The 22,303-nt window shown below is 47.4% G+C and overlaps 2 protein-coding genes across 3 annotated transcripts in view; one reads left to right on the top strand and one right to left on the bottom strand.

The window, feature by feature from the left end:
• The first annotated feature begins 656 nt into the window (after positions 1 to 656).
• On the top strand, positions 657 to 9,248 carry TAC4 (tachykinin precursor 4). Its single transcript, XM_055330736.1, has 3 exons — positions 657 to 773; positions 3,921 to 4,020; positions 8,367 to 9,248. Exons 1-3 carry the CDS (start codon positions 657 to 659, stop codon positions 8,396 to 8,398), a joined length of 249 nt encoding a protein of 82 aa, XP_055186711.1. The 3' UTR covers positions 8,399 to 9,248.
• Positions 9,249 to 15,608: 6,360 nt separating this feature from the next.
• KAT7 (lysine acetyltransferase 7) overlaps positions 15,609 to 22,303 on the bottom strand; it is a 32,882-nt gene continuing 26,187 nt past the window's right edge. For both annotated transcript variants that reach the window (XM_055327587.1, XM_055327597.1), the window contains 4 exons: positions 22,205 to 22,298; positions 19,042 to 19,188; positions 18,387 to 18,493; positions 15,609 to 17,295 (listed from right to left, as the gene is read on the bottom strand). In XM_055327587.1, coding sequence (XP_055183562.1) covers positions 17,194 to 17,295; positions 18,387 to 18,493; positions 19,042 to 19,188; positions 22,205 to 22,298 — 450 coding nt within the window. In that variant the 3' untranslated portion in view covers positions 15,609 to 17,193. The remainder of the gene's footprint in view (positions 17,296 to 18,386; positions 18,494 to 19,041; positions 19,189 to 22,204; positions 22,299 to 22,303) is intronic.

The following is a 22,303-nucleotide window of genomic DNA, read 5'->3' as shown; positions in this document are numbered from 1 at the left end:
ATTCTTCCTTATGAGGAGTTTTACTCCTTTAAGTGCTATGTTACTTCTCTTAGGGCAAGATGTCCATTTCTATATGTACATGGGAACCCCCGATGGAGGGGAACCTCAGGAAGGGGGTGCGCTGTGATGGGGAGACAAGTGGTAGAACATTGAGTTCTGGAGCCGAGGCCTCTCTTACAGGGGAGCAGAGCACCAGGAAGGGAGGAGCCACACAGTCCTCCGCCCCATGCCCAGGATGACAAGGCCCCCTCGGGCTTCCAGCCAGGCCCCCACACAGTGCCCCATTGTGCACCTGCCACCAAGGGAATGCAGCCAAAGGTGAGGCCAGTGTTGCATCAGAGTGCTAAGCCCTGGGATCAAGTGCAGGGGTGGCAGTGGAAGAGGTCTGGACCCTCCTCTCGTATCATCCTATCATCGGCCTTTCCAGCCAGCCAGAGAAGGAGGGACGGGAGTCACAGGAAGTGGCCCCAGGGGCCAGATAAGCCCAAGGAAAAGCAGGGTAGCTGGAAGGATAGAGAATAGGTGGCGCTTCCCCCCTCACACACGCCCCCAAACACACACTAAAGGAGCCAGAGAGAGGACGCAGGCCTGTTGGCGGCAGCATCTTCAGGCCAAGAGGGGCTTCCAGAAGGTCCCAGGATAGAGCTGTACTTGCTATGCTGCTCTGCGTCCCCCTGCTTCTCCTGATGGGGCTGTCTGCATGCACTGGGACAGCTGCCGAGGACCTGGCAGTGGGAGCTGAAGCAGGGTCCTGGATAACCTTGACCCTGGAGGTACTTCGGGGCTGATCTGCTGTGGAGGGGGCGGGGTGGATCCCTTCCACGGCTGCGCATCGTTAGCCACGTTGCCTGGCCTGGCCGGGGCACATGTACATGGCAGCAATGGTGTGTGAGTATGTATCTGAGGGTTTGTGTTTTATTTCACACATCCTATGTTCCTGGCACTGTTTGAAAGGCTTCCTAAGTATTAACCAGTTTAACCTCATATCAACCTTGTGGGGAAGGCACCGTTACTATCCTCATTTCACAGATAAGAAAACTGAGGCACGGAAAGGTCAAACAGTGTGTACAAGGTTATGCAGCTTCAAGAGCACGACTGCACGTTTGCCCAAGGTCAGATTCGGTGTGTCTGTCTATGCATCAGAGGACATTTTCCAGAATTTCCTTTCAAGGGGGTCAACTTGGGGCAGGATCACTCTTTCATTTCACGTGTAGAAACTCTTATTTCCTGGTAAGTACTCAGTTTGATTGCCACTGTCTTCTACTAAACTGACCTGAATGCTGTCACTGGAGAGAAATCCCGAAATTCGGCACACGGCTTGTGTTGCACCCGTCTGAAGACAAAGATCCTGAACTTGGGCTGCTCCCAAGCAGACAGAGGAGCGAGGCCAACAGACCAAATAGGATCAGTGCTCAGTGGGGGCTTTCAGGAGGGCAGATGGGGCGAACCTGAGCCTGGCTTTCCCAGTCCTGAGATGGTTAGGACCCTGGGGCCACTGCAAGAGCCATCGAAAGAACTGCCATTTGTGGTGAGTTTCCTTCCTGCTCTGTCTGAATGTGGAAATGTGTGTAGTAAAGAACACAGCAGGACCCACCTGGGTTCAAGTCCTAGCTTCTCTGCAGGCTCTGTGTGACCTTGGGAAGGTCGCTGATGCTCTCTGGCCATGAGTTTCCACACCTGTGAAATGGGAGGAGAGGGAAGTAGATCCCCAAGAGTCTTCTCAAGTTTTTTTTTTAAGATTTTATTTATTTATTCATGAGAGACACACAGAGAGAGGCAGAGACATAGTCAGAGGGAGAAGTAGGCTCCTCGCAGGGAACCTGATGCGGGACTCGATCCCAGGACCCCAGGATCATGACCTGAGCCAAAGGCAGATGCTCAACCACTGAGCCACCCAGGTGCCCCATTCTCAAGCTTCGACATGCTTTGCAGAGTCCGAGTCAATCACCATAGGAACTGGCCCAGGGAAGCTGAGCGGTGTGACAGGGAGCTCTCTACATCATCCACTTCACCTTGTGCTGCTGGGCTTTCCACCTGTGAGCACATCCCCCTGCAGCTGGGTCTCATGCCTCTTCTGTTTGCCAAGACATAAGAGTGGGAGTAGAGGAAACATTCACACAAGTGAGGCAATGGAAGGAAGGAACGAGACGGTGACAGGATGACCTGATCACCTTGCCAGCTCTGAGGGCTCCCTCACCTGCAGTTATCCCTGAGCTAGGGATTTGGGTTGAATGCATAAGGAAGCCTTCAGGTAGGGGAAGAATCTTTCCTGAAGGAAATGGAACCAGCGTTCAGAAACCCAGGGAGGTGGGGAGAGAAACTTAAGTCTTATTTAACTCATAAGTAGTTATCCTCTCCAGCTTGCATTTGAAGGCTGCCTTTTACCCAGGCAACGTGGTTTTCATGAGCTTTTCAGAAAGGAGTCCAAATCTCCAAAGAGACTTTCCCAGTTCCTGGCCAGGCTCAGCGACTCCTGCCCAAGACAAGCTGCCCCAGCCCTTGACATCCTGGGCTGCAGAGTGGAAGTGACTGAATCAGTCCAGGGCTCAGAGAACAACCCACTCCTGGTCCTGAATGTCAGGACCAGGTCAGCCGTGAGAGGCAAAGGGGTTCCCACTACACCCCAGCCATGTCCCTGTGGGTCTCAGGTGCTCCAGTGCCACCCCTGGGAAAGACGGGCACTGAAGAATGTGCCCCTGAACCAAGCCCAGGTCCCATCCTCTTCGCAGGTGGTTTGGGATACTCTAGGGCTCTAGCTGTCTGTCTTCAGCCTTCTTGGAAAAGGAGACCCTGTCCTTCCCCCTCTTCTCAGACTGTCAGAGAGGGGGCCCCTCTTCAGCATTCTGTATCCTACACAGGCTGTGTTCTAGGCTTTGTGGCAGGTTCAGGGCACAGAGAGATGTGAGGATGGTCTAATGACTGTCACCCACTGTCATCCTCTCCATTAGCATGCATCTCTCCCTCTCAGCATAGCTAAGCAAGCCCTTTGGGGGCTCAGCTTAAGACCAGAAATGGAGGTGACTTTTTGGCCAACATCACAAAGGCTGATGGAAAGAATGAGAACTTCAATCCAGAGCCCTTGGCCCAGAACTTCCACCCCATCAGCTCAAGGATGAAAATGTCTCTGCCCAGACGAGTGGCCTCCATCCCAGGCCCCATACCCTATTCCCTTTGGGAGGCCCAGGCTGTGGGCTAGGGTAAATCTGGGACAATGTGGAGAGTATGGGGGGAAGAGAAGATAGCAGCAGTGAGAGTGGGGGTACCAGGGACGCCACCCTGCCTACGGGGTACCCATCATGAGTTCATCAGCTGCCCCTACCTGTCTATGTTGGAGACATTTTCTAAGATGGCGCAGAACCCATGCTCTGGAGTCAGACTCCTTGGGTTCAGACTCTGCCTCCACCACTTCCTGTGTGACCTTGGACACATCACTTACGTCTCAGTTTCCCCATCTGTAGAGTGGGGATAAATCATACTCACCATGTCATACAGTGGCTTTGAAAAGTAAGTGAGATTTTGACTGCACTATTTGAGTCTTTGAGCCAGATGACTGGGACTCAAATCTGGCTCCGTCTCTCACATCCTAGCTGGTGAGCTCATACAAACCAATGTCTCTGTGCCTCAGTGTTTTCATCTGTAAAATGGTGACCATACCAGTTCTTACTTGGCGTGGTTTCAGTGAGGATTAAATGAGTTAATACATGAAAGTGCTGAGACTGGTGCTAGGGATGTAGTAGGTGGAATGTTAACTATGAATTATTGTGCCTAGGCGCAGTATTGTGTCAAGAATGCACCAGAACCAGGTGCCAGCACAGAGCAAGTGGTGTGACACTGCTGTCGCTCAGGTGGCCCTCCCTGTCCATCTCCAGCCCCAGCCTCCCCTTCCCCCAGCTCTAACGATGAACTCTCTGCTTCTCCAGGACGGTGGCATCCCAGGCATTCAGCTCCAGCTCCAGCTCCAGGAGGTGAAGAGGGGCAAAGCAAGCCAGTTCTTTGGGCTGATGGGGAAGCGGGTGGGAGGTGAGTGACAAAGGTGGGTGCTGCCCAGCAGGGAGTGATTTTGAGTGGATTTGGAGACACCAAGCAGAGGCCCGGCTTCAAGCCCAGGGGCCGGTAGGTGTCGCCCATGCAATAGTGTCCAAATGAATGATCAGCAAACCCTGCTGCTTTGGAGAGTTCATTATGGCAGGCTATAGTGATAAACCTGGGACAATCTCTGGCAGGTCGGGGTGCAGTCACCTTAAGGGTGAGAGCAGTGCCTCCCACCCTGCTGCTGCCCTTGCATCCCTAGTTGACACTAGGGATGACTCTGGAGACAGGTGGTGAAGCTGGACATCAGTGTCTAGATGAGTGCACAGCCACCAGCCAAGCTCCAGTCGATTCTGTTTGACTCAGGGAAAAATATTAAATTGAACCCGTGTTCTCTAGGGCTCTCTCCATGTGGGAGTCATGTCCCAGGGGGACAAGGAGCAAATAGTCTGGACAGTTTTCTCTTTTTCATTGTCAACGTTTTATGTTTTATATATATATATATATATATATATATATATATATATATATATATGTTGTGTATATATGTGTGTGTATATATATATACATAAAACATTGACAATGAAAAAGAGAAAACTGTATATATATATATACATAAAACATATGTGTGTATATATATATTATCTATATAATACATATACATGTCTGGTTGGGATTCCCTCTCCCTACCCTACACTCTCTCTCTCAAAAAATACATATTTTTTTTAAAGATTTTTATTATTTGACAGAAAGTAAGAGAGAACACAAGCAGGGGGAGCAGCAGCAGAGGAAGAGGGAGAAGCAGGCTCCTGGCTGAGCAAGGAGCCCACCATGGGGCTCGATCTCAGGAATCTGAGATCATGGCCTGAGCTGAAGACAGACACCAAACCAACTGAGCCACCCAGGTGCCTCACACATGAATCTTTTTTTTTTTTTTTTCACACATGAATCTTTAAAACAAACCATCAATAGGTGAATAGTCAAAATATATTAGGCACACCCATAGCTTTTGTGCCCATTAAAAAGGATGAGACAGATTTGTGGAAAGATATGGAAAGATTGCCAAGATACCAGGTAAGTGGAAGAAGCAAGTTACATAATGATATGCATGCTAGAAGCCTACTTGTTTGTTCAATTGGTTTTCTTTACACTTCATACTTTGGGGCGCCTGGGTGGCTCAGTTGATTGAGCGTCCAACTCTTTGACTTCAGCTCAGGTCATGATCTCAGGGTCATGAGACTGAGCCCTGAGTCGGGCTCCATACTCAGTGATGAGTCTGCTTGAGATTCTCTCTCTGCCTCTCCCTCTGCCTCTTTCCTTGCTTGTACTCTCTCTCTAAAATAAATAAGTCTTTAAAACAATAAAAAAAACAATATATTTACGCACACATACATGCAAATACATAGGCAAATTTCTAGGATAAATATCAAACCATCAACAGTGGCCACATCTAGGCTGGGAAGTGGAAGTAAGGGAGAGAGAGTGAAAGGGACCTTAATTTTTACTGTATAAACCTCTCATTACTTGATTGCTTTTACAGTGGGCATGTACTCAAAGACTGCTTTTGAAATTGAAAAATATGCACATAAAAACAGAGAAAACTGGCTGGTGACCAAATACTTCTGGCCTTAGTCTTCTCCTCCACACAATGTGTTCTGGACTGGGCTGCTTCAGGATTCTCTTCCAAATCCAACGCCCTGTGAGGAGCAGGAGATGGGGACAGAGGAGAGAGATATACTGAGCACCTAGTATGCTGACATGTGGTGACATCTCACAACAATGTCCCCCTTAGCACCAGTGGGAAAACTAAGATTTAGATAGGTTAAATACTCTTCCAAGGATGCCCAACAGCGGCCAGGCACCAGTGACTCCGAAGTCTCTGCACTTCCCGGTTCTCCCACTGTCTCCTGCCTGGAGCAGCCAAATGGCCCAGGCATACTAGGTCAGTGGGAAGTGACTGGAATTCCACGGACTACCCACCAAAGGCATCGAACCCCAAAGAGCCAGGAGCCCTTCCCACCTTACACCAAGCCCCCAGGGAAGCAGTGTGGCCCTCATTCCTTCTTTCTCTTTCCCCCAGGAATACCTCCTATCCAGCCAGAGAGAAGAACAGGTAAGTGTTGCCCAGACCTTTCTTCCCCCAGCACGTTCCCTAGGGAGGGCTGAGTTGGCCTGGCCACTAACAAGTCAGGGAGGTGGGGGAGATGCTCTGGCCAGGGGCACCCCAGGCTGGCATTGGAGGAGGTAAGGCCAGCATGGTTTGGCCACTTGCTAGGCTTCCCAATTGTTTCCTTAGAAAGGGGGTCTGTGCATACAGGGGGAGGAGTTGCAGGGATAAGGAGACAGGATGAATCTAGTTCTGCCAAAGGTTCAAAATCACTTTGGGTCTAAAGCCTAGAATTGGAAAAACGAACCAATCCCATTCCCCACACTGCACCTAGAAGGATCTGAAAAGTGCAAATCTGAGCAGCCAGTACGCCACTCAAAATCTTTGCTGTAAAGGGGGAAAAAAAATCAAAAGAAAACCAACCAACCCTTAGCCACCACACCCTCAGTGCTCTGTGAGGATCAAGTCCAATGCTCTGACGACTCACCACATCCTCCAAGCCCCACCTCTCCTTCCCCGACTGTGGGCTCTACCCGGACGGAGCTGGTCCCCACGGCCTGGGCGCCATGCTGTCCTTGGCACGCTGTCCTGCACTACACTGCAGGGTCATGTGGCTGGTGTCCCCAGAGCAGAACCCCTCCCACCATGGGCAGTAGCAGGACTGCCACTTCCTCTGTGCCTGTAACACAAGCAGTTGCTATTAGAGGTGCCCACTAGGTGTCTGTGCAAGGAAGGGCAAAGGGAGGGAGAATGAGGGAGAAAGAGGTGGACTTCAGTGAAGGAATCAGTCACCGAATGAACCAATCCACGGTTTTTCCGCCAGCTCCCAGGATGCTTGAGGAAGGACTGCATTTATGAGGCCCCAACTCTGGTCCTGGCCCTGCCATGCCCTTCTTGGGTCCCAGGACGGCCTTACTCTGCTGCCCTCTTTCTTCTCTGTGTCTTCTAGCTCCACCACCAGGGCACCAGCAAAGACCAACGGAGCAGGGCCTCCTGGGCAGGGTGGGGCCATCTCCAGAAGGTAGGTGAGAGCCTCTGGTGGATTGCAAGGGCCTCATGAGAAAGTGACCAGATGCCTTGCTGCCAGTTTCCATGGTGGGGGCCAGGCAGTCAGCCAGCCAGAGCAGGCTCCCCACAAGCCATTAGGCAGATGTCCGGTAGAAGAGAGCAGTTGAGGCGCAGGGAAGTGGTCCCTTTGGTGATCCAGATTTGAGACAGCCAGAGTCCTGAAGCTGCACCCTCTCCACCCCCAACACACTCTGCTCCCCTCTCAGACCAGCTGAAGCCACAGAGAATGATGTATGTTTTTTCAGACCCTGGAATATCCCCCTTATTCCCTCACTGATGAGTGATTGTTAAGAAAGTCATGCCTTTAGTCTTAAGATATTTCCTGTCTTCAACAATTGTGTGGATCACTCTGGGAGGGGTCACACCCTCAGCAGTTATCAGCTAACACCTTCTGGCAGGGGCCACAACCCCAGTGGGTCCAAGGGTACATTCAATAAATGGATGAACAGGCCTGAAGTTAGGTAAGTGAACCAGGCAGGGGTGAAAGATCAGAAGCTCAAGGCAGCCGCCATGGGAGAGGCTCAGAGATAGTGAGCTCCAGTCTGCCCTCACTGATGCCTGACCCCTTCCCCTGGAATGCATCCTCTAGCAGGGTGCCTTTCTAGCTTCCCTGATAGAACACCTGCTCCTTCCAATATAGGCTCTTGGGAACAGAGATGGCAAGCCCTCTATTTCTCCCCCGAGATTCTTTTCTCAATGTCTGTGCTGTTCTATTTTAAGGGCCAAGGAAGTCACCCCAGTACCAAAATAGAAATGAATGTCCCTCCATGCAGTTTGTGGGCAGGAATCCCCTTCTCAGGGAAGCAAAGCAGCTTGCCCGAAGTCACAGTGAGCAGCTGGGCCTAAAGCTGGGTCTCCCATCACCTAGTCCACAGAGCCTTCGGCATCTCTAGGAGGGCCTTTGGACTTTCAAATACTGGATTACCACTTACCTCCTTTTAGAGAGAATAGCTGAAGGCTGGCTCATCCGTGCCCTGGAGCCACTTGAGATTGAGAACTAGAAGATACGGCAGATGAATTTGTAATGGATTGCCTCAGATATCTACAGCCTGAGTTAGGGAGATGGAGGGAGGGCCCAGGGAGAAGTGACTAGGGAAGCCTTCCAAGGGTGGAGGATACAGACAAGGTTCCTGTAACCAGTCATGTACGGAACTCTCCCCAGGCAGAGAGGATGAGGACCAGGGGCCAGAGTGAGAGCCCCCACCACACACTCTGCAGAGGACTAAACCCTGCTCCTGCCCTGGATGTTACAGCTGACAGCCAGCCACACCAACCTCTTCTCCATGTGTCTCCTGTGCCCGATAATGGTGTGTCCCACCCAGCCTCACTGAACTCACTGCGGTTCCTTCCCTATCCTCAGTCCTAAGCAGCAGTGATGCACAAATGCACTGTTGCAGTTGCAAGCTGGAGTGACCCTGCCCTCCCTCAGTGCTCAGTCCCTATCTCACTGCTAAGCAGGGCCAAGTGTCACCCACTTCTATGTCTCCTGTCCTGCGACCTAGTAGGAGCTCAATAAATGGACAAACAGTGAGTAGTTTCTTCTCTGGTACAGAGCAGAGAGCAGGAATGGCCTGGGCTCCACACTCTGCCCAGTGATTTGGCAACGCAGGCAGGAGTCGGGCCTTTCCTGAACTGCAAAGGGCAATAGTCAACAGCCCTGGTTCCCACCTTCAGGTGGGAAAACAGGCTTGGGACACAGGTATGGAGGACAGCCTCCCGCCTGAAAGCAGACACCCTCTCCCTACTCATAGTCATCATCTCAACGCCCCAAATCCCTGGGTCTTCTGACCTGGAGAACTGGGTCCCAGATCCTTCATCAATTCTCGTGTATAACGTGGCTATTCAACTAAAGGCTTTCCTTTTGGAACATGGGCAGTTGGTCATGCTCTGAGCACTGGGAAGAGCTCCAGAGGAAGGAAACATTTCCTACCCTCAGGGAGTCCCCAGTCTGATGGGGAGACCACTGTCACTGTGGTTAATGGGGAGGACACAGAGGACCCTAGGATGCTTAGAGAGACACATCAGCCAGAATGAAATTGTGGAGGGCAAGGCTGGTAATAAGCAGGGAGGGCTGTGTGAAGGAACAAGAGAGACGGTTTGTTGTGAGCCCTCAGGCCTCCCCAGTGTTCCTCCTCCTACCTTACTCTCAGTGAGCTGTATAGGAGTGGGGCAGTGCATGCCCTTTCCAGACACCACAGCAGGATCCCCCAGGTAACACACTCTTTATCAGATCCACTCCCCAACTCCTTACTTTCAGTGGCTGGTGCACACCCACCAGCCCCCATCTCCCCACCCACCAGTACTGGGAGCCCAAGAGGCAGTTCAAGGTCATAACCAAACTTGAAGGATCCTCAAAGATTAAAGATTTTATTTTTGAAGTTTGGGACGTTTAAGAGAAACTGGAGTCCCCAAACACGTTGTGAGTTTCCCTCTGTGCCAGCACTTTGCCAGGAACCCAGATGGGACCAGGAAGATGGAAGAAGTAGAAGACAAATCTGTCCTTGGAGACCTAACACCTTCCAAGGGAGTTGAGATGTGCAAAGCCCATGCCTTGCTCTATTGGTCCTTTTCAAACCCACCTATGTTCCATCAAGCTTCTGGTTTCTGCACATACCATTCTAGGGAGTTCTTACTCAGAGATCAATGTCTCTGTAAAGCCTTTCCAAGTTGGGAACCACCCATTCACCCCCTCCCCTGTGTTCCCAAAGTACCCTGCACATTCTTCCATGACAACACTTAACATATGATGTTCTAATTCTTGAGTACATGGACCACATCCGATTTATCTTTATCCCAGTGCCAGCACTAGCACTTGGCACACAGAGGTCCTTGGAAAGTTTTGTTATTGTTGTTTTTTAAGATTTTATTTATTTATTCATGAGAGAGAGAGGAAGAGAGAGAGAGAGAGAGAGAGAGAGAGAGAGAGAGAGAGACAAGCAGAGGGAGAAGCAGGGTCCATGCAGGGAGCCCAAAGTGGGACTCGATCCTGGGACTCCAGGATCACGCCCTGGGCTGAAGGCAGCACTAAACCACTGAGCCATCCAGGCATCCCAGGAGAATGTTTTGACAAAGGACTCACACTTCCTGTCCTCGCCAGGTCTGTCTCTAGAGAGCTATGAGGGAACCAAACTTAATGCAGGTACCTGAAATCAATAGCAGCTAAAACTTACTGCATACGCATCCTGTAGTTCTCAAACTCAGCATGTCCCAATGCTCAACTCTTCACCTACTGCCAGTCCTCACAGTGGTGAGCATCTCCAGAAATGGTGCCTCTGTGTGCCCTGCTGCTCTATGAATGAGAAACCTGGGAGTTATCCTCCACTCCTCACTCCCAACGTTGAAAATGTCCCCTAGCTCTTGGTTTCTCCAAAATCCGTCTCAAATTCCTGCCCCCTCCACTACCATGATTAATACAAACCAGTCTGCTCTTGCCTGGAGGGAAGCAGCCCTGAGAGACTTCCTTGCTTCCCTTCTTACTGCCAGACCCACCTCCATCCATTTTCCACCTGGAGCATGGCCTTTTGAAATGAGAAATTGTGGGGGGGAGGGTGGAACATCTGGGTGGCTCAGTCAATTAAGCACCTGCCTTTGGCTCAGGTCATGATCCTGTGGTCCTGGGATAGGGCCCAGCATTGGGCTCTCTGCTCAGCTGAGAAGCTGCTTCTCTTCTTTCTTCCTCTGCCTGCTGCTCCCCCTGCTTGTGTGTGGTCACAAATATTTTTAAAAATGAGAAATTGGGTCCTGCCATCCCCTGCTGACCACAGTTCAGCTCTTGGGATAAACCTGAGTTTATCTTGGGATAAACCTAAATCTCATTAAGGCCTCCAAGGCCCAGTGCTCACAGGTCATTCTTCACAAGCCTGGCTCTTCTCTCAGGCCCTTGAACACACCAAGGGCTTGCTTACAGTGGGATCTATACCTAAGTGCTCTCCACTGTCTGAACGCTGCCCCCATCCCTCCACTCTTCCTTGGACTATCTCCTCATTGTTCAGGTCCAGGATAAAGGCCCTTCCTCCAACAGGGTTTCCTCTGTAACTGAGATCAACTACATCCCTCTAGTTCTACTCACACACCTTGTCCTTGTCCCTTCATGGCACTGATCACAATTAGAAATTCTATGTATTAATAGGTCTCCTACAGACACTTCAAGGGCCATGTGTTTTGTACAAATCAGGCATGCTGCAAAAACAATTTCCATTCACAATTACTATCCTTACTCCGTAGATGAAAAGCCACGTGCTTTAGGTTACACAGAGAATGGCAGAGCCAGGATTTGAGCCAAGGTGCCTTCACTTCAAACACCCAACCCCTCCCTACCTTACTTGGTCTATGCCGTAATCATACAGACCAATCTCTGGCAGAATTAAGACTTCACAAGGAATTATTTTTTAGCGGGGCCATTTTGACTCTTAGGAAAGAAACTTCCAAATATCTGCCTCCAGCAAACCAGTCTCTCAGGAGGATCCTTCCAGAGCAGATCACTTTAGGGAATGTTACTGTGTCCTCTTCTAGGAAAACCCCAAGGGAGGTTTTGAGAAGCTATAATGTTAAGAAACATACTGATACTTTTTAACTGTCTTCCAAGTATATGACTACAGTATCCTTTTTGCCCATACTACTGCGTTCAACGGGCTTGGGAGGACTGTTGAAGTGGAAGATTTCCCAGTAAAAAGGGGGAAAGGGATAAAGGCTAATCCAGTTGTACTTTGAGTTAGGTGTCAGAATGATGAAAGCTATGTAGGCTGTCAGCTTATGGAAAGCCTTGAAAGCGAGGCTCAGTGTGACCTTAATCCAATGAGGAAAGGGGAAGCCTGATGGATGAGCAGAGAAGTGACGAGAGAGCCACGTCTCGATAGGAGAACCTTCACTTTCGATCGCCTTCTGTAAGGAGGTAGCTAATATTCCCAGGCCAGGTAGGGAGGGGCCTCAGCCCCACCTTGACTGACAATGCAAATAAACAGGGCTTGAACTGGCTCCCAGGGTGCCACTGGATGGAATAGGAATCACACCCCCTAGAGTTACACAGGGTGGTGTCCCTCTGCCCAACACATCTGATTCCCAATCACAGGCAACGGGTAGATGGGACCTCCAAGCCAAACTGAATTCTAGTCCTCTCATTTCCTGCACTTAACCCATTGCAGTGTATTGAACCATCCCAAAAACAATGGCTTATGAGCCTTTCTCACAATTCCCTTGGTTGGCAGGACTCAGCTGTGTTCCACTGGAGAGGTCTGGGATTCAGGTGCTACTGGCTACAGCTTCTCGGTCCTTGCATGCATGGTCTCTTACACAGTTCTGTTTACGTTAGCTCAGGCTTTTGGTGTGGAAACACTTCAGCTGGTTTCCGACAGCCAAAGCGGAAGCTGCCAGAATATCATATCTGACACATCCAATTAGTCAAAACAAGTAAAAAGTCAAGTCCACTCAAGAAGGGAAAAAATTCTTATTGGAAGCAGAACACATACCCAGAAATGGCAGAAATTGCTGGTGGCCAGCTCTAGAGATGACCTAGGTTTGTGTGTGTGTGTGTGACAAGAGTGTAGACTTCTAATACCATTGGAATACAAGCTGTTCCCAGAAACAAATACCCAGTTAAGAAAAGAGTAGCTTCTTGGAATGAATAGGACTTATAACAGATAAAGGTGTTCTTAGAGAGAACAGCTGGGAGGAGGCATGGCCAATGTTGCCAAAAAAGCAGGTTATTTTATCCACTCTTGGACCCCAGCCCCCAAATGGTGACAGTATGACCTGCATGGACAACTACTGCACAAGACAGAAGAGACGAACAGCCTAGAGATATTTGTCACCACTGGGCAGTCCTTTGTTTCCTTCTCAGTGACATTCACTGGCATTCTCTTAGAAGGTGCCACAAAAGGAGTGGGCAATTCTACTAACCCCAGGAAACAGTCGAAGAGGCAGCCATGCAAGTCTGTAGCAGAAAGTTCTAGGGCAAACTACGTGGATCTGGTACTAGAATTCAAGATCCTCACCAATAGCAAAGGGTAGTTTCCAGAATTCCTAGCACACACACGTATTTAGCAAGCAAAGGAGTTTTTGCTTTAATAACATACAGAACCCTGGTCAGCATTTTGTATATACATGCACCTGCGAAGCATGGGAGGAAGTGGAGACACAAAGGGCTGGGCCTGATCCCTCGGTGGTCACTCCACTTCACTCAGTGGTACCTGTTGGTTTGAGCCTGCACACTCACATCCCAGCTGAGGGTCTCAGAGTGAGTGAAGGCAAGGTTCACAACTGCTCACAGAAGCTTTCTTATACCAAAGTTTTCTTAATCCCAGTATGAGAATGGAATTCGAAAGCTCCATTTCCTGAACTGTAGACAAACGTGCATTTTTGCATCACAGATCCAATGCTAGGATTTTTCTCAAAAGTTCTAAAGAGGAAAAAAAAAAAAAGGTAAAGGAGCCCTGCTGAGATACTGCTTGATCCTGGCACTACACACAAACTGCTGCTGGAGGGCCATTTGGCTTATCAATTGGCTCTTCAGACGAAGGCAGGTTTAGAACTACCCTTGAAGTGACCTCTAAGATGCTTTCTGTTCTGTAATCCCAGAGTGTGTGCTGTAAGCAAGCTGTGGTCTTTTTCTAGCAGCCTTTGACATGAAGCCCCAACCCTGATCTAAACCAACTGTCCTCACATCAATTCCGCTGAGGTCATTCCTAACCCTAGGCAGGAAATCTGCCTAGAACTGCAGGGAAAAAACAAAGTTAAGTCAAAAGCATCCTCTTGTTACATAAAGGGTAAACCCAATGATTTGACTCACTATTCCCCCCTGTGAGAAATAGGGACAGGCAGAGGCATCAGAGGCCTCAAGATGGCATTAATGCATGTGGAATCTGAGAATCAGGGCTTGGTTCCCATAATCCAGCTGCAAGACCACTGAGCCTCCACCTTTGCCAAGAGAAGAACGTCCACCTTACAGAGGTGTGGTGAGGGACACCAGAGAAGAGCCAGTCCTTATTGAATAGTTTTCCTAAATCGGCAGCAGCGTCAGAATCTGGGGCTGGGGCTTCCTGGTTCAAGTCTTGGGCCCCCAATGGCTACTAATAGGATCAACTAAAATCCCTGCTTTCATCTGGAATTTCCCACCACTTTTTCTTGCAATGGCACCCACCAGAAGCATGGAGGCCTATGGCTGAAGCAAGGAAATCTAAAAAGGCAAGGAGAATTATTACTAATGAATGAATTCATGATTCATTCATTCTTCAATGAATGAAGAATTATTACTAATGAACTAAAAAAAAAAAAAACAGAAAGCAAATGGTAGAGGGGAGGCCGAAGTTCTCAAGGTGGACAGACCAAAATGAATTCTTTGTTGCTATCACCTTACGCTCCAGTGTCCTGCAAAACCAGAGTAAATTACTACTGCATGGGCTGACACTAGGGTGAGAGGAGATAGTAGGAAGGCTGCCCGCAGTGCCCAGCATATAGTAAGCAACTAGCACCTGCCAGGGCTCCCTTCTTCCACTGGAAATAAGAGTAGGTGCTCTACTTAGAAGGTTTCAGGAGTTAGATCCAGGAGGTATTGTGGACTTGCTGTGTGAAGGAGCCCAACAGTGGAGTTACCAGCAGAAAGGATCTGAAAGCCGTTGCATTAACCTATAACATTTACCCAGTGCAGGAAAAGGGAGGCTGACACTTTCCTGTATGGTGGAAATTGTATATGCACGGATGGTTTTGCTCACCATAAGCCAGTAAGGTTGAAAACCTAATCCCAATGGATAAACTAAAGGTTTTCCTTTGTAAGATTAGAGTCCCGTATGTCACTTTCTCGGAAGCTTGAGCCTAAAAAAAGACCCTTTCTACACTCTTAGAATGATGTATGACTAAATCTCCCTGTCATATATGTATCAAAAGGAAATTCTGTTCCCTCACATTTCGAAAACCTGGGGGTGGATAATAGGAACCAGGAGACTGGAATGCTGAGAGATCAGGACACTTGAAGTCTGGTGTACAGTCAGTACCTTTGCCCTTGAAATCACAAGAAAATGAACTTAGAGATGAATAACACTGAGGCATGGGGTTGAGCTCAGTGGGAAGAGCACGTGACTCTTGATCCTGGGGTCGTGACTTTAAGCCCCATGTTGGGCATACAGGTTTTAAAAAGGTAAGGAATATTTACTAGTCATTGTTATGCATATCTATTAGTCACAACCAAGAGAGGCAGAATTTGTCCTACCAACTAGACAAGTTCATAATAATCACTCCCTCTATAGATAGCCTGCATCACAGGAAAAAAAAAAAAACCCTCCACAGCCACAAACCACATCCCTTAACAGCCAGCTCACTGCTGAGGAAAGTAAACCCCAGGTGTACTCACTATTAGTAGCAGGTCAGCTGCACCCTTTTCAGACACAAAGAAGAGCTCCTGAATGAAACAGGCTTGAGCAGAGAACATGCTTTATTGAGGAGTAGATATAGAACAGCACATTCTACCACATGTGGGGAAGGGTTAGCTTCGGTAAAAGACCTTTACCCCTTAAGAAAACCCCCAGTGAAGTTGCTTTTGGATAAACTTTAACAGTGACACTGAAACTGGCAGGGAGCTGCCACTGAACATGCTTAAAATTAGCTCCCCCCAACCCACAGTGAGTATAAGTAGTGTACAGAGATGACAAGAGAAAGGCACAAATGACCAGAGTCGGGATTGTGGGAAGGGCTCCACACGATGACAGCAGTGTTGGAGAAGACCAAGTTGGGAAGGGTGGCATGTCATACATCAAAAGCTGCCCCAAGATAGCAGGTTATAATGGGCTGGAGAGAAATTAGAGGGAGCATTTCTTCCTTTGCTTGAAACCAAAAATAGAGCAGAGAACAGGGGGAATGGTGGCAAATCCCAAAAAGGAAATGGAGGAGGAGTTCTTGGAAGGGCAGGAGCACTTCAGTTCAAGAGGGAGGGCGAGGCACTGTCAGAGAAGCAAACACTGGGAGGGGGTGGCACTCTGCTTTGCTGAGTCATGGGCTTAGAGGAGATCTGGAAGTCATGTGCACTCATTTCCTACTTCTCCAAGGAGGTTTAGGCAAAAAAAAAAATCAATGCAAAAGTACAGATGTGCCAGATGAGACTGGCAGGTACGGTGGGGGGTGGGGGGTAGGTTTCTGCAGTCTGATGAACTGGTTAGCATGCAGCATGAAAGGGAGAACCGGACACTGTTTAGCCCCTGCCAATGTAAAAAGGAGCAAGGGCTTAAGAGAGAGGAAAACATTTAGGGCTGGGCACTTTCTGGTGAGGCAATGAGGACTGGTTTCCTTCCACTGACACACGATGCCCACAGGTGAACTCAAATCAAATTACAGAATCACCACCTGTCAATTCTCTCCATTTCATTCTGATTATGTGCAGTTACCAAGACGAATCCCTGGGAGAGTTTTAAAAAATATTGGTCTCTTGTCAAGCTTGACACGGATCAAAAACCGGCCTTTCAATAAAAATGGCAGAAAAAATTTCAAGTGAGATAAAATCCAAAAGGAATGGACCCCTCCTAGTACACACACTCAGAAATGTTACCTCTTCCCTGCTCTTCCAAAAAAACCGCATGTAAGGAGTAATTGGAAAGGTCCTGGTGGTGGCAACCATGGTTTGAAGTCTGGTATCCGGGCAGCAAGAAGCACTAGTACAAAGTTTAGAAGACACAACACAACCTCATGGGGCTAGAGGACATGAGGAGAACCAGTGACTGGACAGGTACAGTACCAAACAGAACACCTTGGGTCAGTGCTACGAGGGATCTGCACTCAAGTCTAAACAGCGATCCCATCCAGGCAACCTCACTGAGGCCGAAACAACAGTTCCTCAGAACCAGCGTCTGCAGTGTACACGAGGGTCGGAGCCAGGACAGTCCTGAGGGGGATGGCCTTCCCAAAGGATACTGTACTTGCCAATCACAAGAGCAACAGAAATGACAGACAGATCCCTAGGGTACGGATTCCTACTGCTGGGGTTCGCTGGCTCAGAGTAACAGGTCACTTTAAGTGCCCTTGGGAGGGGTCCATTTTAAACAGCTTGGATCCATGGTTTTATTGGAGTTAGATCTTTTGGCCTCTTTGGCTATCCACTCATCAATCAGGTCCTGCGGGAGAACAACAGGAAAAATGACTATACACATTCAATGAAAATACCTTTATATATGGATTCCAAAATGCTTGTTAATGAAGAAGGAATCAAAGGTTTAATAATATACTAAGGAGTGAAGCAGGTATTAAAACTTCTCTTTTGATTTAGAAAATGCTTTCCCCTACAATCCATTTCTTCTGTGTTCCTCAGAAAGAAGTGAAAATTATTCACCTTCCCTTATTAAACATGAGTCCACTTAAACAAGTTGAAATTGGGCATTGGTTGAGATGGCATTTGTTAAAGGAATTTAAAACGCCTCCACAAGGGGCACCTGGGCAGCTCTGTCGGTTGGGCACCTGACTCTTGGTTTCAGCTCAGGCGGTGACCTTAATATCTCATGAGACCAAGCCGAGTTAGGTTGAATGCTCAGTAAGGAGTCTGCAAGATTCTCTCCCTACCTGCCCTGACCCCTGTTTGCCCTAAAGAAATATCTCTAAAAAAATAAATAAATTTTTAAAAATGTGCACTTCCACAAGCTCTGGAGTTAATGAGGACTCCTCTTTAACAGGTGGGCAATTTGCTCCAATCTAAGAAAACCATAAATGACAGAAGTACTGTGTGACACAAAACTGCTTAACTGAGCTCCTTCACTTGTGCCATCCAAATTTGAGACAGCTTACTAAAAGCTTCTGATAAGATAGGAGATAAGCCTAACAGGCATCGATGCACAGCACACCAAAAAAAAAAAAAAAAAAAAAAAAAGAAAAAGGGAACGAGACCCAGTAAAAGGTACATGTAGACAAACTCCTTTAAGGAGTAAAGGCTGTTGGGAAGCCCGGGTGGCTCAGCAGTTTAGCACTGCCTTCGGCCCAGGTGTGATCCTGGGGACCCGGGATCGAGTTCCACATTGGGCTCCTCGCGTGGAGCCTGCTTCTCCCTCCGCCTGTGTTCTCTGCCCCTCCCCTCCACACCCTGTATGTCTCTCATAAATAAATAAAATCTTAAAAAAGGAGTGAAGGCTACACCTTTCAGGTGTTAAAGCCCCATTTACTCTGCTAAGCCTCAAGAGACATTCAGCACTGAGTGAGCAGCTGACCAAAACTTTACCTGTCTCTTTAGAACTAGATGTTTTCCTTTCCAGTACTTGAGCATCTGAAGGGCTTGCAGAGTACTGACAATGTCCACAGGATTCACAGCTGTCTCCTGGCTAATTTCTGAAATAGAAGCACTCCTAAGAACTGGGCCAAAGTGCAGACACCCACCCCCACCAGCCCCCTACCCTGCTTAAAGGAAACCCAGATGGTTGGGATTTCTGATACTCAACCCAACTTGTTCAGAAAAAGTTTACGAAGCATTTATTTGATCGGTCCTAATAACTATGAAAGAGAACTACTACAGGAAGAAATCACTCTGGCCCCTTGAGATCATGGTCAGAGACAGGACAGACCGGATTTCTTCAACCCTTCCATAAACGTAGATGTCTTACCAGTTCCTCTGTTAGCCAAGACTTAGAAAAAAGGCAACATTTTTCTTTTATCTTGACTTTAATTCTTAACAAAAGTATTAACTACCCCAGGTTTGTGAAACCAAAATCATATAGCCATTACCAAAGGGCCAAATGCTCTGGAATCCTTAGGCAACTTTCATGAGATCTCTGTAGTGGCCCACATCCAGGGGGCCTTCTTTTTGCAATGAAGAAACTGGAATGTTTCCTGGCATTAACTTCTTGTGTACCAGCTATCCTAAAGAGCCAAAAACCAACCTTTGATAGAAATCTCTTTGCCTTGGAAATTATGCAGGTAACGGAGAAGCACTTCTTTCCAGTAACTGCGATAGCTTATGAGCCCCAGGTCAGAGAGGGGACGCTCCGGGGAGCCAACTTTTTCTTCCACTTTGGAAAGCAAGTAACCTACAGGGGAACAAAATGCAGACACTGTATTTCATTCTAATAACAAACACCACGGTGCCAACACGGAAGGCTTGAGAAGGACAGGCTGCTTCATGGTACCAATTATGCATCAGATATTCAATGAAATATGGGGTGGCTGCTGTACAGTGTGCTGCCTTGTGATAAACCACAGGGGAAGAATGGTGTGTTTGCATTTAGTTGTATTAGTCAGTAAGAAAACTCTGCAAGGTTCCACGAGATAGAAACTTTAATAACAATGGTAATCTGTAGGTGCAGACTAGGAATAGAGATGGGAAACCATTTCATTACATCGCTTTTTCTATTTGAGATTTTTCAGTTTTTATAGATTATTATCTCAATGCTGGATCTCACAAAGCCTCTGGTTCTAACATTTGAATGTTAAACATTATGGGGATGCAATCTGAAAAATCCACTCTGCAAAATGCTAGCAGAAAACTAACCTGCTTTCAACGAATAGGTTAGAATTACAAGAGTTAGAGTGAGAACTTTCAGATTAAAAGTAATTTATAAGTCATAACTATCAATTCCAATGTGAATTCCATTTGCAATTAAGTAAGAATAATTGCATGTGGGGAGGCTTGGGTGGCTCAGCAGTTGAGTGTCTGCCTTTGGCTCAGGGCATGATCTTGGAGTCCCAGGATGGAGTCCCACATCAGGCTCCCTGCGGTCTGCTTCTCCCTCTGCCTATGTCTGCCTCCCTCTCTCTGTCTCTCATGAATAAATAAAATCTTAAAAAAAAAAAATAATTGCATGTTGTTTTCTTTAAAAGGAATAAAAATCACAAAATCGGGGAAATCTGAATACTGTAACTTAAAGTATTAAGGAATTTGGATTTTTTTAAAGATTTTATTTATTCATTAGAGACACACACACACAGAGAGAGAGAGAGAGAGAGGGGCAGAGACATAGAAAGAGGGAGAAGCAGGCTCCATGCAGCCTGACATGGGACTCAATCCTGGGTCTCTAGGATTCAGGCCCCTGGCTGAAGGCAGCACTAAACCACTGAGCCACCTGGGTTGCCCAATTTGGTTTTTTAAGACATGAAATAGAGCTTATCTTTTAGAGATGTCTAAGTAATTGAGCTTGAGAATAGAGGTGTAACAAGACTGGCCAGGAGATGCTAATCACACTTACAGCGAGTTTTATTATCCAACTCTTCTTTAAGCTTCATTTTAGGGACATTTTCAAACATATGTAGCTCAGTGGTTTAGCACCGCCTTCAGCCCAGGGCCTGATCCTGGAGACCCAGGATGGAGTCCCATGTCGGGCTCCCTTCTTGGAGCCTGCTTCTCACCCTGCCTGTGTCTCTGCTTCTCTCTCTGTGTGTCTCTCATGAATAAATAAATAAAATCTTTTTAAAAATTAAAAAACCTTCATTTTATGGACATTTTCAAACATGAAATGAAGTTTATAAAAAAAGTATTAACACCTATTCCAAAATACACAAGATATAGTTACCCATCCCCCCATGGATTATGCCATTTCCTGATTTCACCACTTCCCAGGGGGTATAAACATACAATTGGAAGGCTAACTCTAAGAACTGTAATTCTGACTAAAATGTCGTATGACAGTGAACAACGAATAAGATATAGTTGATTCTCATCATTTATAGTAGTTATGTTCTGCAAAGTCACTGCAAGCACTGAATTAGCAAACATGAACTACTACTGCTCCTAGTGGAAACAGGGTTAGGTTTCTCAAAGTCTCTGGTCATATTTACAACCCATCATTATGGTCATCTCATTTTATGTGTTTCTGTTTACTAATATGTTTTAAAAAATACATTGGACTCATTAGCATCAAACTCCAGCCCAACACCAATGCTTGAATGAACTCTAATACCAGTGTTTTCTCTGTAAGGCACTCAACAACAGCCTTTGTAGATGGCTTTTCTCAGCCCTACACCTCGGGGCAATTTAAAATCAGCAACCAGGGGGTGCCTGGGCAGCTGAATGGTTGAGCATCTACCTTCAGCTCAGGGCGTGTTCCCAGGGTCCTCAATCGATCAACTTTTCATATCAGGCTCCCTCCCTGCAGGAAGTCTGTTTCTTCCTCTGCCTATGGCCCCCGCCCCGTTTCCCATGAATAAAATCTTGGGAGAAAAAAAACCGTCAGCAACAAGGATGCTTCCCTGGCTCAGTCAGGCTAGGCATCTACCTTCAGCTCAGATCATGACCCCAAGGTCCTGTGATTGAGTCCCAGGTCAGGCTTCCTACTCAGGAGCCTGCTTCTCCCTTTCCCTTTGCTCCCCTCCCCCTTGGACTCACACTCTTTGTGTCTCTCTCAAATAAATAAAATTTTTTAAAAAATAAAATCAGTGGGGGGTGGGGGTAAATGGGTAACGGGCACTGAGGGGGACACTTGATGGGATGAGCACTGGGTGTTTTTCTGTATGTTGGTAAATTGAACAATAAAAATTAATTTATTAAAAAAATAAAATAAAATAAAATAAAATCAGCAACGATATGCACAAAATATGAAAAGTATGGCAATAATAGACTGCAAAAGTGCCAATGCCTGTCTCTGCCCCTCTCTCTCTCTCGGTCTCTCATGAATAAATAACAAAATAAAATTAAAAAAAAATTTTGACTGAGTAGGCAAATTCCCAAACACAGAATACACTTAATGAGGCCAAAGCCTCTATCAGGTATACAGACTGCTACTAGGCAAGTCCTTATAAAACTGCAATCCTTAATCAAGGAACAGATTTGAAGTCTTATGCCTGTATGTGCTGTTCCCAAGTCTCAAATAGGGATAATCCTCAAGAGCTTCCTTTCCTACCCTTTATTTCCCCTACTATCAGGTATCGACTGAGTCCCGAATTTACTTAAGGGTCAAGATATACCAGGGCTGACCCTATGATGGTCAGATTCTCTCCACATACTCATTCACTTACTGCATGCCTCGAACTACAGCACTCATGCGACATACCCCAAACAGTTCAGGTAGCCCCTATACCTCTTGGAGCCCAGGTCTTAGCAGATCCACTTACTGAAATCGATGAGCATCTTGCCATAGCCCTGTCTCATGTACTGAGGCATGGTGAGGATACATGACACATTGTAGTTGAGGAATGAATTCTTTTCCTAAA

The sequence above is a fragment of the Nyctereutes procyonoides genome, unplaced genomic scaffold, assembly GCF_905146905.1.
Source record: "Nyctereutes procyonoides isolate TBG_1078 unplaced genomic scaffold, NYPRO_anot_genome, whole genome shotgun sequence".
Classification (NCBI taxonomy): domain Eukaryota; kingdom Metazoa; phylum Chordata; class Mammalia; order Carnivora; family Canidae; genus Nyctereutes; species Nyctereutes procyonoides.
This window is presented reverse-complemented; position numbering and strand designations above follow the sequence as displayed.

What these genes read in the sequence shown, in the direction of transcription:
- TAC4 (XM_055330736.1), top strand. Translation starts at nt 657, where the DNA reads ATGCTGCTCTGCGTCCCCCTGCTTCTCCTGATGGGGCTGTCTGCATGC. An exon ending in GGATAACCTTGACCCTGGAG is followed by an intron (nt 774 to 3,920) that starts GTACTTCGGGGC and finishes CTGCTTCTCCAG; the next exon opens with GACGGTGGCATCCCAGGCAT. An exon ending in GATGGGGAAGCGGGTGGGAG is followed by an intron (nt 4,021 to 8,366) that starts GTGAGTGACAAA and finishes AACTCTCCCCAG; the next exon opens with GCAGAGAGGATGAGGACCAG.